The sequence below is a fragment of the Bos indicus genome, chromosome 5 (assembly GCF_029378745.1).
Source record: "Bos indicus isolate NIAB-ARS_2022 breed Sahiwal x Tharparkar chromosome 5, NIAB-ARS_B.indTharparkar_mat_pri_1.0, whole genome shotgun sequence".
NCBI lineage: Eukaryota > Metazoa > Chordata > Mammalia > Artiodactyla > Bovidae > Bos > Bos indicus.
Window position 1 is genome coordinate 117,013,358 of NC_091764.1, and position 18,456 is coordinate 117,031,813.

The 18,456-nt window shown below is 49.0% G+C and overlaps 1 protein-coding gene across 5 annotated transcripts in view; it reads left to right on the top strand.

The window, feature by feature from the left end:
- The window catches only part of PPARA (peroxisome proliferator activated receptor alpha), a 73,415-nt gene extending 55,089 nt beyond the window's left edge, over positions 1-18,326 (top strand). For all 5 annotated transcript variants that reach the window (XM_070790577.1, XM_019961972.2, XM_019961970.2 and 2 more), the window contains 2 exons: positions 6,356-6,803; positions 10,988-18,326. In XM_070790577.1, the coding sequence (XP_070646678.1) occupies positions 6,356-6,803; positions 10,988-11,235 (696 nt within the window). In that variant the 3' untranslated portion in view covers positions 11,236-18,326. The remainder of the gene's footprint in view (positions 1-6,355; positions 6,804-10,987) is intronic.
- Positions 18,327-18,456: the final 130 nt, after the last annotated feature.

The window sequence follows — 18,456 nt, forward strand, 5'->3', positions numbered from 1 at the left end:
CGCTCCCAGCAACCAAGTTAGTATAATGACTGTGTAATTAATGTGCCCCAAAACTCTGTTTAATAGTTTACCAGATTCTAGAGCTGTATCAGTGATTTTTGTTTAATCTCAGAAAATTAACCCATTCCCTTCTGACTCAGAATGTGCCCCTGTATCCTTGCTCCTAAAAAATACTCTGTCCTCACCAGCGTGCCCCATTCCTACCCACCCCTCATCTTTCCAGTGAGAAGCAAATGACATCTCCGGGCTTAGAAGGGGTCCTTTTGTTTTCAGTAACTTTATTTTTACTGTCTTTTGGACAGTTCTGGACCTTCTTGGGAGCAGCTAAGAATGCCCCTTGTGGGCGCTGACACTTGCCTGCCCAGCTTAGTGCCACCCGGCCCCCACCTGGCCCCCACCCCACAATGAGCCCAGCCTGTCTCCGTTATAGGACTGATCTCAGTGTGGCCTTCAAAGTGGGGCATGGCCCAAGGTTGGCAAATCAAGACGTTCTGCCTCTTCCCTACGAGCATGGTGCAACAGGTTTAATGTGTACTAATGAGTAGCTTGAAGCCATCCCTATTGGGAATTACAAGCTGGAACTTTTAGTCACAGGAAAATAAAGCATTTCACAAGCTGCTTACTTTCATGAACACACCCAGCCTCTTTTCTACTAAGTCTTTTCATTCTTTGGTGATTTCTCCAATGAAACAGGCTGAGGTACTTCAGAAGGGTTTGAGCTAACTCTCGTTAAATTGGTAAAGCTGTACCCAAGCTGGGCCAGCACAGACTCAATCCTTTCCACATCACGGGGGTGAAAGCAAAGTAACCTTTCACCTTTGAATTTCTACCCTGGAAATGATTGGTACAGCCCGGAGTTGTTGTCGTTCAGTCGCTAAATCATGTCCGACTCTTTGTGACCCCACGGACTGCAGCACACCAGGCTTCCCTGTCCTTCATCATCTCCCAGAGTTTGCTCACTCATGTCCATTGAGTCGGTGACACCATCCAACCATCTCATCCTCTGTCGTCCCCTTCTCTTCCTGCCTTCAATCTTTCCCAGCATCAGGGTCTTTTCCAATGAGTCAGCTCTTCCCATCAGGTAGCCAAAGTATTGTAACTTCAGCCTCAGCATCAAGTCCTTCCAGCGAATAGTCAGGGTTGATTTCCTTTAGGATTGACTGGTTTGATCTTGTAGTCCAAATTTTTTATCTCTTTGAATCTTTTGAGATGTTGCCGAGATCTTCTACTTCTCCCTTGGGTTTTCAGAATGTAAAGCTAACTTATAAGTCATCTTTACTCTGAGCCGAACACTCTTCTTTAATATTAACTTCATTTCTGTAGAGTGTCTTTCCCATACCCCACTGAGGTCCACGAACTCCGAGGAGGAGCCCGTCATCCAAGGCCAGTGGGAACCTGGACAGCTGAGGACTGTCACACAGTGGCCTGGGGAGAGGAATCTGTGTTTTGGCCTCAAGGAAATAAATAATAGACAAGTAGTCTAGGATTGGGTTTCACTGGATAGGAAAAATGGAGTTCAGGGTATGGCTAAGGGTCCATAGCCCGCTTCTGCCCCCACCTCCAAATTGCAGCATCACAGGTACCAATTTGAAAGGGAGTGTCCAGGGGACAGTCACTGCCTTTGATGACCCTGTGTGCTCCCAGGTGGGCTCACCTCCCGCCCATGCCCCATATACATGGAGACATGGCCCTTCCCCTGTCTCCCTGGCCTGCCCAGGGCATGCCAGAGCTTGGGGCATCCAGCTCGGGGCCACAGGCTCTGCTACTCCATCTGTGCTCAGACAGAGGTAGAGCTGCCCAGGCACGGTGGACCTTGCTGACACCCCCTGCCACCACACCCTGGGGTCTGGCCTGCTGTGCTACACTGAAATATTATACCTATAACTTCAGTTGTCAGTAGGCTGAAGAACACACTGTTTTATATCGAGAAACGTGTAGTAAAACCTCATCAAGAGCTTATTAGATAATGTCATCCAAAGCGATTCTGCCAAATAACTCACAATTAAATTTCTCCTAAAAGATAGTGCTGCCTAAGTTTTCAAAGAAAATGCTTTTTGAATGTGTTTCGGAAATGAACTCTTATAAGGAACATCATTGACACACATAGAACACTTCAGGTGTGAGCGGAAAAAAAGTAATGGATCAGTGAGGGAGCCTTCTGGATTTGGCCCAGAGCGATTCGGGGTGGGTGCTTCCCAGATGGCAGTAGTGGTAAAGAAGCCACCTGCCCATGCAGGAGACCTAAAGAGACCAGGGTTTGATCCCTGGGTCAGGAAGGTCTCCTGGAGGAGGGCATGGCAGCCCACTCCAGTATTCTAGCCTGGAGAATTCCTTGGACAGAGGAGCCTGGCGGGCTACACTCCACAGGATTGCAAAGAGTCAGACATGACTGAAGGGACTTAGCATGCATGCCTGCACAGTTCTGAGGGGAAAGTGGGCAGCTTTCTGCCTTATGCTGTTTAAACTTTTTATGATGTGCTACATTGATTTGAAAGGACCACCTGTAGCATCAGTGGTACCCCACTCCAGTACTGTTGCCTGGAAAATCCCATGGATGGAGGAGCCTGGTAGGCTGCAGTCCATGGGGTCGCTAAGAGTCGGACACGACTGAGCAACTTCACTTTCACTTTCATTGATTTGAAATGACCACCTGTAACATCAGATATATTCATATTCAAGCTTGAGTAGAAAAGGCACATTCCAAAGTTAAATGAAAGCTTCCAGGACTTCTAAAATAGTCTAATGGAGAATAGTTCTCAATAAAGTTTGGCAAACTTTCAAGGGTCTTACTCTACAATTTCTCTTTGGCTGTAATAAACATGGTTTTAAATGTTCGCACTTGTTTTGAATCCAAATGGTTTCTGATTTTGCCTGTTAATGAGGCCTGCCTTCTAAAACCCAACTGATAATTTTATAAAAATGAAATACTCGTTACGATCGAAGTCTTCGTTTATGAGAGAATATTTCATGTAAAACCAGTCCAGGGCTGGCGTCCTGGCTGTGTGTCCTGTCTCACACCGCCCCCCGCTTAGCGGGCCCTGCGCTGGGGTTTCATGCTCTCTGTCACTGTCTTGAAAGTCTTAATTGCTTCTGAGTAAGTGACTGGCATGTTGCACTGGGCCCTGAAAATTATGTAGCCAGTCTATGCTAGTCCTATGAAATGTCTTACCAATAATAATAATAGGCATTCTGCAGTCAAACAGTTCTTTTTTTTTTTTTAATAAATTTTTTTAGCAGGTTATTTCTGTTTTAAAAAAATATTTATTTGGCCGCATCGGGTCTTAGTTGAGACGTGAGATCTTTCGTTGTGACTCACAGACTCTCTAGTTTGGGCTTAGTGGCGTGGGATGTGGGATCTTAGTTCCCCGACCAGGGATTGAACTGGCGTCCCCTGCATGGCAAAGCCTTAACCGTTGGACCACCAGGGAAGTCCCTAACCCCATTCTTAAAGATGGACAGTGTACACTCAGTATGTTAAAGATGGACAGTGTACACTCATTATTCTTAAAGATGGACAGTGTACACTCATTATTCTTAAAGATGGACAGTGTACACTCAGTATGTTAAAGACGCTGGCAGGACCTAACTTCATTTAGCTCAGTGTTTTCCCAGTTTTTTTTTTTTTTTTAACAACAAAACTCATTTAAAAAAAATTCATTGAACATTTTTATTTCTGCTGAATGTGCTTTTAAAAAGTCAGTGATCTGCATAAAGTCGAGGTGGCCTTATATTGTATTTTCTGCAATTGAGGCAACACTGCCATCTATTCTTTAAAAATATTTCTCTAGTCCACTTTAAATCTGAGCTCCAACTTCATAGAAACTGCCCCCAAACTTTCCCCCCAAAATGGTCAACCTGGCCTGCTTTTAAAGTCTTTGGGAAAAGATAGTTTTAGTCTTTCTCCATCAAACTGGAGATTGCTAGAAATTTGGCTTTAAGTTTTGTATTCAGGATGTTTGCAGTCCTACACAGATAATTTAAAAAATATTTCCTTGCCTCAGATGCGAAATCAGATCCTTTTTTTTTTTTTGGTCCAAGACTATCTTGCGAATGCTGTTTAGACATTTCAAAGACAGTGCGTCAGATTACCCCAGCACCTCCACCTTTGTGCCAGGGATACCCCACAGGTGCCCTGCAAGTGGCTCATCCCGATGCTCGTGAGCCCAGACAGGGCACGCGTCATGCCGTGGGGCCCGGAGGCTCTGTCAGTGATGCGATCTGCCCACTTGCAGAGTGGTTCTTAAAATCACTGGGCTGCTCGTCCACTCAGTGCTTGTCCAGCGGGGACTGAACCTAACGCCTCAGCCTGCTTCCTCACCGGCCTGCAGAAGAGCCAGCGAGCTCCCTCGGAGGCTGCCATTTCTCCTGCTCCGCATGAAGGTCGGGCCACATTTCAGCTGCAGTGTTTTCTGTGCCCGTTTTCCCAAGACCCACCAGAGACACCATCTCTTCTGAGCACACTGCTCCAGGTCCATGACCCACCATCTCGTCTGTCCTCCACTGTGTTAGCCGCTCAGTCGTGGCTGACTCTTTGTAACCCCTTGGACTGTAGCCCGCCAGGCTCCTCTGCCCACAGGATTTTCCAGGCAAGAACAGTGGAGTGAGTTGCCATTCCCTTTTCCAGAGGATCTTCCCAGCCCAGGGATCGAACCCGGGTGTCCCGTATTCAAGGCAGATTCTTTACCATCTGAGCCACCGGGGAAGCCCCTAGATCTTTCTAAAATGATAGGACCGGTGGGTCTAGATGCACATGGTAAGGCCACGTTTAGGGAGCTGCCGCAAGCATTTGGAGCTTGTAGAGACTGTCTCAGCATGTGGAGCAGTGGTGGGGAGATTTCAGTCTCCTGCACCAGGAAAGGGGGTCCTGTGAGGCTTTCCGGTTTATCCCTAGAGAGCAAGGGTTTAACAGTGCTTGTTCATTCACTTCTACACAGATAGCCAACTTTCTGAGTTACATTTATTTACATGCGAAATTTATTCATTCAATAGTGTTGGATAAGGATGGTTATCCCTAACGTTCATAAAATGGAAAAACTAAGAATTACTGTATGAATAATATCCCTGGAGGAGGGCATGGCAACCCACTCCAGTATTCTTGCCTAGAGAATCCCATGGACAAGAGGAGCCTGGCGGGGCTATGGTCCATGGGGTCGCAAAGAGTTGGGTACAACTGAATCCACTTAGTACGCAGGCATGTAACGAATAATTTACCAAGTGAAAGTGAAGTCGCTCAGTCGTGTCCAACTCTTTGCAACTCTATGGACTGTAGCCCACCAGGTTCCTCCATCCGTGGGATTTTACAGGCAAGAATACTGGAGTGGGTTGCCATTTCCCTCTCCAGGGGATCTTCCTGATCCAGGGATCAAACCTGGGTTTCCTGCATTGCAGGCAGATTCTTTACTGTCTGAACCACCAGGAAATCCCAACTTACCAAAAGTTCATAGTTAAAATAGAACATATTCCCCAATGATCAGTGACTATGATCATTTCATTTCTTTTATCACTTTTCATTGATTTAAATATGACTTTGCCAAAATAAATACTAGGATTTGGTTTTTTTTAGAGTCTCTGAAATAAATGAACCCTTATTGTTTATAGCTCAGGGCCTGAAGCCCTTGTAGCTCAGGGCTTCCCTTGTAGCAAAGTCGGTAAAGAATCTCCCAGCAATGTAGGAGACCTGGGTTCGATTCCTGGGTGGGAAGATCCCCTGGAGAAGGAAATGGCAACCCACTCCAGTATTCTTGCCTGGAGAATCCCATGGACAGAGGAGCCTGGTGGGCTACAGTCCATGGGGTCGCAAGGGTAGGGCACAACTTAGCAACTAAACCACCACCACCATTGTTTATAGAAAAAAAAAGAATTATTGTAATGATTGGCTATTGCAGTAGTATTTGGGAATCCAGAGAAAATTATCAAACATTTCGAGTGGTTTGCTAGTATTCTCTTTCTTGTGAGCTTTATTGCCAAAATCAGTACTTTGCTTTGTTGCTCTTGGCTGTGCTGCAAGGCATGCAGGATCTTAGTTCCCTGACCAGGGATCGAACCCGTGCCCAAAGCAGTGGAATCATGGAATCCTAACCACTGGACCGCCAGGGAAGTCCTTCACTTCCTTAGCAATGAAATCCCCCCCAGTTCCAGGCGATGACGCTGACTATCTTTCTGATGTATATTGTCCTCTGTTAAATGTCTTTTTATCCCCAGCTAATTTTGAGGTGGTTTAAGGATGGAGACTGTGTTTTGTACATACTTTGATTCTCAGGCGGCTGAACTACAGTGACTACCCATCAGTTTCATGATAATTAAGAAGACAGCTTGTCACCAGTCATCCAACTTATTCCAGTGTCTTTGTTTCCAGCCTTTCGTCATCCACGACATGGAGACGCTGTGTATGGCCGAGAAGACGCTGGTGGCCAAGCTGGTGGCCAACGGCATCCAGAACAAGGAGGCGGAAGTCCGCATTTTCCACTGCTGCCAGTGCACGTCCGTGGAGACCGTCACCGAGCTCACGGAGTTTGCCAAGTCCATCCCTGGGTTTGCAAACTTGGACTTGAATGACCAAGTCACTCTGCTGAAGTATGGAGTTTACGAAGCCATATTTGCGATGCTGTCTTCTGTGATGAATAAAGACGGGATGTTGGTAGCCTACGGGAATGGCTTCATAACCCGTGAATTCCTTAAAAGCCTAAGAAAACCCTTCTGTGATATCATGGAACCCAAGTTCGACTTTGCAATGAAGTTCAATGCACTGGAGCTGGACGACAGTGATATTTCCCTCTTTGTGGCTGCTATCATTTGCTGTGGAGGTAAGTTGCTGATTTCGCATCGGTGCCAGGGCACTTACGGCCTCCTGTCTCGAGAACCCAGCAGCGGTAAATCCGATGTGAGTGGCATGGAGCCACCGCTGGGGGCAGGTGGGGAGGGCGTCCGAACTCCCACAGTGACACTGACCAGGATTCAGTGAGAATGAGATCTGTGTCGGATCATATGGTAGCAAAGGTAATTTCTCCAGTTTCAGAGCTTTAACTTTTTATTTTTAACAATTCTCATTTTATACTGGAGTGTAAGTGGCTTACACTGCTGTTAGTTTCAGGTGTATACACGTACGTCTGTTCTTTTTCAGATTACTTTCCCATTTAGGTGGTTACAGAATAAGAGTCCCCTGTGCCGCACAGGAGGTCTCTGTTGATTATTTTATGTATGGCAGTGTCTTCATGTTACTTTATATAAAACACATTATCCACCTACCAAACAGGAGATGTGGGTTCAATCCCTGGGTCAGGAAGGTCCCACAGAGAAGGAAATGGCAACCCAGAGGAGCCTCTTGGGCTACAGTTCACGGGGTCACAGAAGAACTGGGCATGGCCGAGTGGTTGAGTGACAAGACAACAGCACATTTGTAAAGTAGTGATATGTCCCATTTGTAACTACAGAAATACATATTTTATTTATAACAGGATGTAATATATCAGGGCTTTCTTGGTGGCTCAGACAGCAAAGAGTCCGCCAGCAATGCAGGAGACCTGGGTTTGATCCCTGGGTCAGGAAGTAATAAAATATATCAGGTGGCATTTTCCTGGTGGCTCAGCTGTGAAGAATCCATTTGTCAATGCAGGAGATGCAGGTTTGATCCCTCGGTTGGGAAGATCCCTGGAGAAGGAAATGGCAACCCACTCCAGTATTCTTGCCTGGAAAATCCTATGGACAGAGGAGCCTGGCGGGCTACAGTCCACGGGGTTGCAAAGAGTCGGGCGTGACTGAGCGACTAAACAACAAAATATATTAGGGATCGTTAATATTTAGTGATATTTCTTCTTATCACGGGCTTCCCTTGTGGCTCAGCTGGTAAAGAATCCGCCTGCAATGTGGGAGACCTGGGTTTTATCCCTGGGTTGGGAAGATCCCCTGGAGAAGGAAAAGGCTACCCACTCCAGTATTCTGGCCTGGAGAATTCCATGGACTATAGAGTCCATGGGGTCGTAAGGAGTCGGACACGACTAAGTGACTTTCACTTTCATTACATCATACCCACTATTATATATCAGATATAATTGTAGTAATATTACAATGTATATGTGTTATAATAACACCATCATATTCAGTCAGCCCTCCATACTCATCTGCACCTGCAGAGTCAACCGTGGATGGAAAACATGCAGAAAAAAAAATTCCAGAAGGTTCCAAAAAACAAAACTTCAATTTGCCACACACTGGCAACTGTTTGTATACTGTTCACGCTGCCTGAGGCATTACAGGTGATCTAGAGGTGATGCAATATGTTTGGGAGGATGTGCACGGGTTACATGCCGTTTTGTGTCAGGGGCTTGAGCTTTTGTGGCTTTGGGTGTTTCAGTTCAGTTCAGTCTCTCAGTCGTGTCCGACTCTTTGCGACCCCATGAACCGCAGCACGCCAGGCCGCCCTGTCCATCACCAACTCCCGGAGCTTGCTCAAACTCATGTCCATTGAGTCCGTAATGCCATCCAACCATCTCATCCTCTGTTGTCCCCTCCTCCTCCCGCCCTCAATCTTTCCCAGCATCAGGGTCTTTTCAAATGAGTCAGCTCTTTGCTTCAGGTGGCCAAAGTATTGGAGTTTCAGCTTCAACATCAGTCCTTCCAATGAACACCCAGGACTGATCTCCTTTAGGATGGACTGGTTGGAAATCCTAGCAGTCCAAGGGACTCTCAAGGGGTCCTGGAACAATCTGCACAGATACTGTGGGATGACCGTGTTATAACTGTTATCATAATCTTGTATCCACGTTGCAGACAGTATTCTATAAAGTGCCACATGGATGTTAGTCCAGTTGCTGTCTGTATTGGTGTACTTATGCAATTTCATAATGAAAAACATAAGCAGTTAGCTAACAGGTATGACTGCACAGTATGCTTTGCCAGAGGAAATGGATTCCAGTGAAGGAAAACCTGGGCCTCTGTATGGGGAGCTGGCTCTGCAGATTTTTGGCTCAGCCTTACGTTCCTTTAAATAGCCCTGTCCTGGGTCTAAGAAGGTCATCCCTCTACTGTACTCGGCTGACCCAACCCAGCCACAAGGGAGAGCCACGGGGCCACTGCTGCCTGAAGCTGTAGTGCCCCCGTGAGTCCCTCACTCGCAGAATTGAGGCTGGCCGCAGTGGCCCCAACTCCAGACACGGAGCTGGATGAGGTCTGTCCCTTTGGCCATCTAGCTGGGCACAGTCAGTGGAGGTAAAATGCACTGAGTGGCAGGGCAACCGTATGTAATCTGCCACCGTCCTTTGCATGCTCAAGAGGCAGTGTGGTGGGGAAAGTGATGCATGACTGTTTATATAAGTAGTGTGACCACAGTTTTATAAAAGAAATTATAATCAGATCAGAAAAATATCTGGTGAGACATATATGAAATCTGTATGATGGGGCTACAATTATGAAGTGGGATTCACTTATTACTCTTTTAAAACTTCTCTCTTTAAAAACCTAATATTTATTTTACAATCCACCCCCCTCCAAAAAAATGATAAGTCCACATTGTGAGCAACACTTCTGAAAATCATAGTGATGTGTGGGATTCTAAAGAGAGCACTGCCTGTTGAGTATGCATGGCGGGGGCTGATCTTTCTGGATCAAGGGAAGGATGCATGGTCTGAGCTGTCCCCGGTGCCTGGTCCCCGTGTCTGAGCCAACCTGGGGAGGTCACCTGGTGTCCACCCCACTTTTCCTGGTCCAAGCCTCACACGTCCCCTCTCCAGGTGTCCTCAGCCCCCTCTCCAGCCTGTATCCATCCCCTCATTCCTTTCTGGCTCCACCTACTTTTTGTCTGATTTATATTAGAAGGTGGGCTTCTCAGATGGCACAGTGGTAAAGAATTTGCCTGCTAATGCAAGAAACATGAGACACGGGTTCAAGCCCTAGGTCAGGAACACCCCCTGGGGAAGGAAATGGTAACCCACTCCAGTAATCTTGCCTGGGAAATCCCATGGACAGAGGAGCCTGGCGGGCTACAGTCCATGGGGTTGCAAAGAGTTGGACGCGACTGAGCACACACACTCACACACTCAGAAGGTACCTGTAACGGTGCTCTATACCACATTAAACCTATGTGGAGCATAATCACACTCCTTAAATGTTGTTGAAACGGAGCACCTAAGAAGATGTAGGAAGAAGGGTGTTGTTTTCCATATTAGGCGCAAGTAGCCTGTGTGTATAGCTGCTACTCCTAATGTTGTGGGAGTTTCCCCCTGACAGGCGGTCATCGGATAAACTCTAGATGAAGCAGCCACCCTGTACGGTAGCCAGTGGTTTTCAGGTCACAGAAATACTGAGAGGGACCTCCTTTGTGGTCCAGCAGCTAAGGCTCCTCGAGGCCAGTGGAGAGGGCCCAGGATCGATCCCAGATCAGGGAACTAGATCCCACATGTCCCAGTGAAGATGGAAGATCCCATGAGCTGCAGGCACGACCTGGTACAACCAAATAAATAAAATACATTTTAAAAAAGAAAAGAAATACTTAGGAATGAGTATTCCTCCTGTCCGGAGAAGGCAATGGCAACCCACTCCAGTACTCTTGCCTGGAAAATCCCATGGACGGAGGAGCCTGGTAGGCTGCAGTCCGTGGGGTCGCTAAGAGTCAGACATGACTGAGCGACTTCACTTTCACTTTTCACTTTCATGCATTGGAGAAGGAAATGGCAACCCACTCCAGTGTTCCTGCCTGGAGAATCCCAGGGACGGGGGAGCCTGGTGGGCTGCCGTCTCTGGGGTCGCACAGAGTCGGACACGACTGAAGCGACTTAGCAGTAGCAGCATTCCTCCTGTCTGTCCCAGGCCCAGCGATTTGGGGAAAATGTAGCTCTGTCTTCTACGCAAGTGGACCGTGTGTAAAGGCAGCTGAGCTTTGGGTAAGAAAGGCAGGGTCCAGTCAGGATGTTTGGTTTCTCAGACTTGAAGACTGTTCCTTGGCGTTACCGTGCGGTTACCCCACTCACACCTCTCTCCTCTCTCCTGAGGGTAGATCGGCCTGGCCTCCTAAATGTAGGACACATTGAGAAAATGCAGGAGGGTATTGTGCACGTGCTCAAACTCCACCTACAGAACAACCATCCTGACGACGTCTTCCTCTTCCCAAAACTCCTGCAAAAGATGGCAGACCTGCGGCAGCTGGTCACGGAGCACGCACAGCTGGTGCAGGTGATCAAGAAGACGGAGTCGGACGCCGCCCTGCACCCGCTGCTGCAGGAGATCTACAGGGACATGTACTGACGATCCAGACGCGAGCGCGGAAAAGAGGCTTCTCTCGGGTTTTTAGAGGCGGCGGCACTACAGAGAGACAGGAGCAATGCAGCTTTGCACAAATATCCACCATGGAAACCTTGGAACAACGGGAGGTATACTGCCTAGGTAACCGGAAGGCTACTCCACGTTTCTTTTTTGTAACCACTTCTGAGAGCAATGCAGAGTCTTGAGATGCTGGTGAGAAGCAGCTACTAATCAGGACTTGGGAAATGAGGGGTAATGGTGTTCAGCGGTCTGATTTTTAATGTGCCTGATGTGAATCAATGCAGATTTCTTTATATCGTGTTAGGAATTTACCAGTGAATTAACCTCAGAATACGTGGTCTGTCTTCCCTTTTTACCGCTTTTTGACTGTTGTGCTCTTTTATAATTTTGAAAACTAATCAGCACTTTTTAATTTTTATAATCCTGTAAACATAGATGTCTCCAAAGTATTTTAAGAGCAGCGAAATATTTATTTGGAAGACTTTGGTTCTGTTTCCTGAATTCTAAGAAAGACAACGTGCTATTTTTGAATCACAGGATTTAGAATGTCAAAGAATGATTTCAATAAGCTTGTTGAAATGCATCGGCTGTTTCGGTTCAGTTTGCTGTTTTGTGGCTGTAAGTAGTATGTGGAAAAGCCTGTTCCCAGGCGCGTGTAGAAGATTCCAGAAAGCCGTGTCTCGAGGCCCCTCTGGACTCGATCCCCTCCCTGTGTTAAGCTAGCACCTGCGGTCAGCAGGAAGAACAGGGACTGAAGTGTGGTCCACTTCCCATTCCTCTCGGCTCGACTCCCTGTCAAATCTGAATCTACCGAGCCGAGCTGTTTGGGGGCCAGGGTCGCGTCTCCAGGGGCAAACTGACAAGTTATTTATAAATCTTGCTCCAGGCCCCCTCTGTCAAGGCAGCTCCTTGGTCTTTTTCTGTGTTGCTTTTCTAAATATGCAGCTTTGTTTCTTTTTAACCCCTGTTGGTGGCAGCTGCTCCCTAGGGTGGAGAGGACAAAGCACCTGTGACTGTATAGCATGGGGGTGGGGCCGGGGGTCTCGCCTGGAGAGTGGGCCAGGGTGGGGCAGGGTGGGGGGATGAAATGGTTTCATTTGGTCTCAGGATTCACAACAGGTGGTTTTTGCAAGGATTTCAAGAGTTGTCTCCTTTTCCAGCTACATATATAAGGTGGTTTTACCAAAATCTACAAGGTCTGATTCAGCCTTAAAGTCGAGTTTCCAACCTCAGTCCAGTTTGGAGACGCTGTGGATTATGGTTCTTGTCTAGAGCACGTGGTCCTGTCCACCACTTGGATTAACTGTCCGTCAGAGAGCTGTCAGAGTGCCTCCCCACCCCCCAGCCGGTTCAGCCCCTGGACGCCTCCTGGGCCGGCAGCACTTTCGATCCTTAATGACCCTCCCCCCTCTGTCTTTAGGACATTTGGTCCTATAAGGTCATTATTATCTGCTGTTAAAGAATGGCTAGGACTGAATTTGAAAAAGTCTCCAAGATCAGCTGCTGCTACTGCTGCTAAGTTGCTTCAGTCGTGTCCAACTCTATGCGACCCCATAGATGGCAGCCCACCAGGCTCCCCCATCCCTGGGATTCTCCAGGCAAGAATACTGGAGTGGGTTGCCATTTCCTTCTCCACCAAGACCAGCATTATCATACAAAAAACTGAGACTTCAGCTTAAAAAAAAACCAAGCCTCACAATTAGGACATCTTTGTACACATTACACATTCGGTGATGCTTTTATCTTTTAATTTTTTTAAGATGCAATCAAAGGGCCTGCTGGAGACAAATGACAGCATTTCCGCTTTAGAACTGACGCCAGTCAGGGGTCACCCTAAGTCAGAAAGGAGGTAAGCTCTTAGTCACAGGTGCACCCGTGTCCCCGTTCTTTCCTAAGATGGGAACTCCCTGGGCTGACGAGCCTGGAGGCCTGTGGCTCGTGCGAGGTCTTGGGGTCACGGGCTGGATCCTGTGCGTGTGCTGCCTCTCGCTCTAGTGTTTTCGGGTCTAGTCACATAGACACGGCTTTGGAAAGCGAGGCTCAAGACTCAGGCTTTCGGAAGACCTGCAGGTTCTGTTTAGATTCTCATGGGACCTATCTGAAACAGTTCCCAGCTCACGCTTGCCACTGAACAGGCTAACTGCATCCACGGTGTCAGCGAGCGTCTGGTCCTCTTGGGGTCCAGCCAGACCACCAGGGAAGCCCGTGGTGAAGCCACAGAGGACCTTGGCCTGAAAGCAACCTGACATTGTTCACTTGTTAATAGGAAGAAATTCACTTGAAATAACAGAGCCACTCATTGCCACTCAGAACGTCTGGGGTCACACAATCCAAGACTTCTCCGAGCACTGATAGTCAGATGACGGACGGGTTATTCGCCAGTTTAGTAGATGGTAGTGCTTCACACAGGAGCTACTGAAGAAGCACACTTCTTGCTTGTGAGGCTTTAGCAGACATCAGCGCAAGGTCCAGTGGAAGCAGGTTCCAGAAACCTCAGATGACGAGTGGAGAGCCAGCCGCCCGCGGTGCTGGGTGCAGGTCATGGCGGGACCCCTTTTCACCACCTTGATCTGCTCTTAAGCCACTGTTAAAACCTGGTTCTTCGTTCCCTCACTTACCACCAAGTGCCAGACTCCCCAGAGGCCACAGACTACTGGCGGCTTTTGTCTGGACAGGTGGACCATGGGGCTCCTCCGGGCCGCTCTGCTGCCGCCCAGTGGCCCTCCTCTCTGCCTCCTGGGCATTTCTGGTTGGGGGTTCCACGGGCTCACTTCTGCCCCCGCCACACTGCGAGAAGTCTGAGGGCTGCACGCGTGGATGCTGCCTCCCTGATGTCCAGTGTCAGAGGAGCAGTTTGACGACAGCCCTGCCCGCTGTCCGCCTGGCCCCCGGGAACCCTGTGACCTCTACACAGCTCTCTGGGGAGAGGGGCTCAAAGCATCTTCCCAAAGAGGATACACACACAGGCGTCAACAGTGACTGTGAATCGAAGGGAAAGAATTCCAGAACGCCTGAGAGTCGGCCCTGTTAAAGTGAGCCCTTCCTTCCAATTTAAGAGCACAGAACGCAGCAGCCTACAATCTGAGCAGAAGCTCCAGGCACAGGTAGGGCCCTTGGTTGGATGATTGATGATGAGAAAGCTATTAATTGAGCAGCTACTGTTTCCCCAAATCTGCAGCTGGACAGCCACGTCGATAGGGCCGTCAGGAGCCTCTGTCAAATCTAAGGTCCATGGAGCACTAGGGCCTTCGGGGCGTTCCTAGTCAGACCATCTGTGAGCAGGGCTCAGAGACTGTGTGCCCACCTCTGCTGTGTGCACCCTGAGACACGGAAGCCTATGTGGATTTTTAAAGGAAATTTTATCGTTTAAAGGGAGCCTTGGAAATTCCCCGGTGGCCCAGGGGTTAGGACTTCGCACCTTTGCTGCCGAGGGCCCAGGTGACTGGCCCACGCAGGGCCTCCCTCTTCACCTGCTGGCCGAGGGGGATCCTGCTCAGAGGGAGATTCTGCAGGCGAGGGCAGAGAGGCGTCTCTGTGCAAGCCTTCGTCAGCGCGGCCTCTGCCCCCGTCGCACCTGAGCCCCTCTGTGCCTGGCTCCTTCCAAGCCACCGTGACACCAGGCGCATTTTGATGGCTCGCGGCCAGATGCACGACAGAGGGCTTTTTTTGTCTTGACCCAATGACCACACTCGTCTCTGGAATGTCTTAAAAAGTCCTGTTTAAATATAAGTCCATTGTTTCAACCAGGGAGTCAGGTACTTCCAGCTAAGACCAACTTGGCCACTGGCCTGGCCTTCAGTAGGGGCTTCCAGGGACCCTGGAAAACCAGTCACCTCAAAGTGCCTCTTCAACCCGCACGGCTTCCAAAACGCGGGTCCTGCGAGGAAGACATGCAGGTGCTCCTGGCTCCCCACCTGCGCCGTCAGCGCAGGCTCTGGTGCCACTTCCAGGCCTCAGACTCTCGAGGGGGTCGGACTGTGTCATCCCACCTTTGAGTGGAAACACCGGGCTCGGAAGGACTGCCTGGACGTGCGGATTGGGCCCCGGGTGTGGCTTGCTTCCACTCTCCCGCCCCTGCATTTAAGGCAGGTGAGGGTGCTTCAGAGTGGTCCCTGTGGTTGAGTCTGGTCCCCTGGCTGCACATGTTCCCGGAGGGGTCGCTTGCTCTTTAAGTTCACAACAGCCATGTCGATTCAAGAGAGGCAAGGAAACTGCACTGTCCCTAGATGTCACAAACTAGACTGCTGCCACTAACTGAGGGCTGAACTATCAAGAGGTGTCCAGGGAGGGTTTTCACAGCGCTGTTGCTGCAGGCACTGGACTATATCTGCATTTGTTCTTAAGTCTTGGTCCAAGCAGGCTTATGGGGCTCCTCTGGGATGACAGATTCTCGGCAATGAAATCTCTGCCTGGAGTGGTCAGCTAAGGGGACTCCTGCCTTAGCTCTCCAGAAGGCACGGCCCGCCTGCGGCAGGGAGGCTCTGCGGACAGCCCCGCTGGGAGGAGCGGACTGAGGCCCGCGTGAAATCTCCCTGAGGGCTGGTGGGGAATGCCAACCAGCCGGCCGCATGCTGCCGACTGCGCCCCACCACCTGCGCATGCGCCCCCTTCCCAGGGCTAGGACTTTACCGGGGGCACACTTTCCTCTGGGGAACTTCTCTCTAGGAAGATCCGAGATTAGGCTCCAAAGGTTGAGGTCTGAGTGTTGGCTGAGATTTACATCTATTTTTAGGCACCATTTTTCAGCACAATTAGGAAAATGGTCATCAACCCTCAGCCAGGGACACACACTAGAGTGAAAACAAGGGCAGCAGCTTGGTCTGACTGGGATACAGGAGGCCCTCCTACTCCTCTGGGGACTGCCGGACGAATTAAAGTGTGGTACTGGAAGTGCTCTAAGGGAAAAAAAGACCACGCGTCTTCAAATTCATTTGAAGAGCTAAATAACACTTTCCATGATGCTGTTTGTGTGGGGTGTGGCAGATTCCTACTGTATTCCCGTAGAGTGGGCTGCTATGGGTGCGGCCCACTTATTAGAACAGAGAGGCCGCTGCCCGAGGCTCACTTCCACACGCCTTTTCCTGGCTTGAGGCGCCCAGACTCCTCAGATCTAGACTGTCTGCTTCTCAGAATTTCAGTGAGGCGGGAGAAGTATAACCCCCCTGGGGAAGAGGGGGCCACATGATGTGGTTCAGCTGGAAGACACGCAGCCACATGCTTCTGGGATCCTCTGCACAGAACGGACCACACTGCATCCACGCCAAGGTCACATCTCGACTGAGCAACTCATAACATCAAGGACCTCGGGGGCCCTGTGGCTGTTAAATGCATTATTTGGAAAAAAACAAAAATTGAAGAAATACCAATTTTTTCACATTGCAAAACAGCAAACTGAGACCTGGGTCAGGTTTTTTCATTTGAAAATGTGTTTGCTAGTTTGGGTCAAATGTGAACAGCTTCCCTGTTTCCCCCAGAGAAGGTAACACAGCAGCCGCCTCCTCTCTTGCCTCCCCCCACCACTGCCACCCCCAGCGGCGTGACCAGCGTAGCATTGCATCGTGCCAGCCGGAGTGCAGACAAGACCCCACCACCAGCCCTGCCTCCTGGGACAGAAGGTGGGGGCCACGGGCTGAGAAGCCCTGGAGACGAGTAGCTGATCTTTTCCAAGAAAAATCATTCGCTTTGGGGAAGTTTCTTCTTAAAGGCGTGGATGGTCTGGTCCTTGTTTCAGGCCTAAAGAACAACGTACCTCACGTGAGATGATGCCACTCACTGTCCTGCAGTCACAGTATTTGTATTTGAGAATCACTTTTTTTTTCTACACTGTATGGTAAAAGGAACTATGTTAATAGCTATATCTTAAATACTGTGATTTGAGTTTTTTAAATCCTAATATTTTACTAACCAACAATCATGTGTCTAACAACAAACATTGGGATCCTTCTGAAATCAGTGTGAACTGATGTATACTGTTTAGTAGCTTGGCTCTTGGACCTGCTGGAAACACAAAAAAAGCTGAAACGTCACAAGAGAAATACACCCGCATGCGCACACAGGCCCGCCCCTCCCCAGACACCACACACACACACACACACACGCACGCACGCACGCACGCACACACACGTCTGAGCTTTCCTTCTCTCCTGAGCCATCTGGAATTTATTTCCCTGTAAATCTGTTCTCTTCGTCTTTCACACATGAGCAGCACAGGCAAGCCTGTCTATCTATCAGCAAGGCAGACCCAGGTTAGAAGCCACCAATTTCACGCAAGCAGGGTCGGTCCCGCTGGAGACCCGGAACTTCTCCTATGTAGTAAGCAGCTGTCTGCTCTTCAGGGAATTACTACCTGGGGATTGTTACCAAAGAGCTCTGCAATCTGAGAGATGCTGAGACAGGGACTCTCACCGGCTGCTCCTCTGGCAGCCTCCAGCGGAAGCCACAGATCCCGTGAATCTCCCAGGCAACCTGTTCCAAACCCAGGCGGGCCTCTTCCTGACGCGTGTCTGTGCCTGGGGTACACAGGGCATAGAGGAAGCCTTTGCCAGACATGCGGCAGAGCCACGCGGTTTCCAAAGCCAGGACTAAGCGCGATTCCTTGGTGTGTGTTGGTCCATTATTGTTCTTGGTGCCTTAATGCTCTCAAAGCATTTAGGGGCTGACAGACCCCTTGTATTTCATACTAAACAGGAGCAATTCCAAAGCCGAGCTCTTCTGGGTAGGCTCCAAATGACCTCTGTGGCTCAGCCCCCTGGGTGTGATCGGTGGGGCACCTGGGGTCAGGGAAGCTGGGGTATGCAGAGGACAACGAGTGGGATCTCCTTGGTCACTTTCCTGGTGGTCGTGCCCGGCAATTAGAAAATGGCTATAAAATAACGTTAATTAAAAAAAAAAAGGATCTTATTCATTTTCCCTTTAGGAGATTGAACTGATCATGTATATTAATTTCTATCCTGAATTGATGGGAACTTATATGTTTGGAATGTCCTACTGTAAGACTGATGAATGTAAAGAGTTAATTTCAGGGTACAGTATTGCCTTAATGGTTTTAAAAAATAAACTATTTTTAAAAATTATTTGGGGAGTTTTGAGTGATGCTGTGAGATGAACTGCTTGTCTGGAAAAACAAGTACCAACTATAGGGTCTGCCCTGAACCCAAGCCTGAGGTCGTCTCTGCCTGTCAGGGTCCGGTAACAGAGTGGACC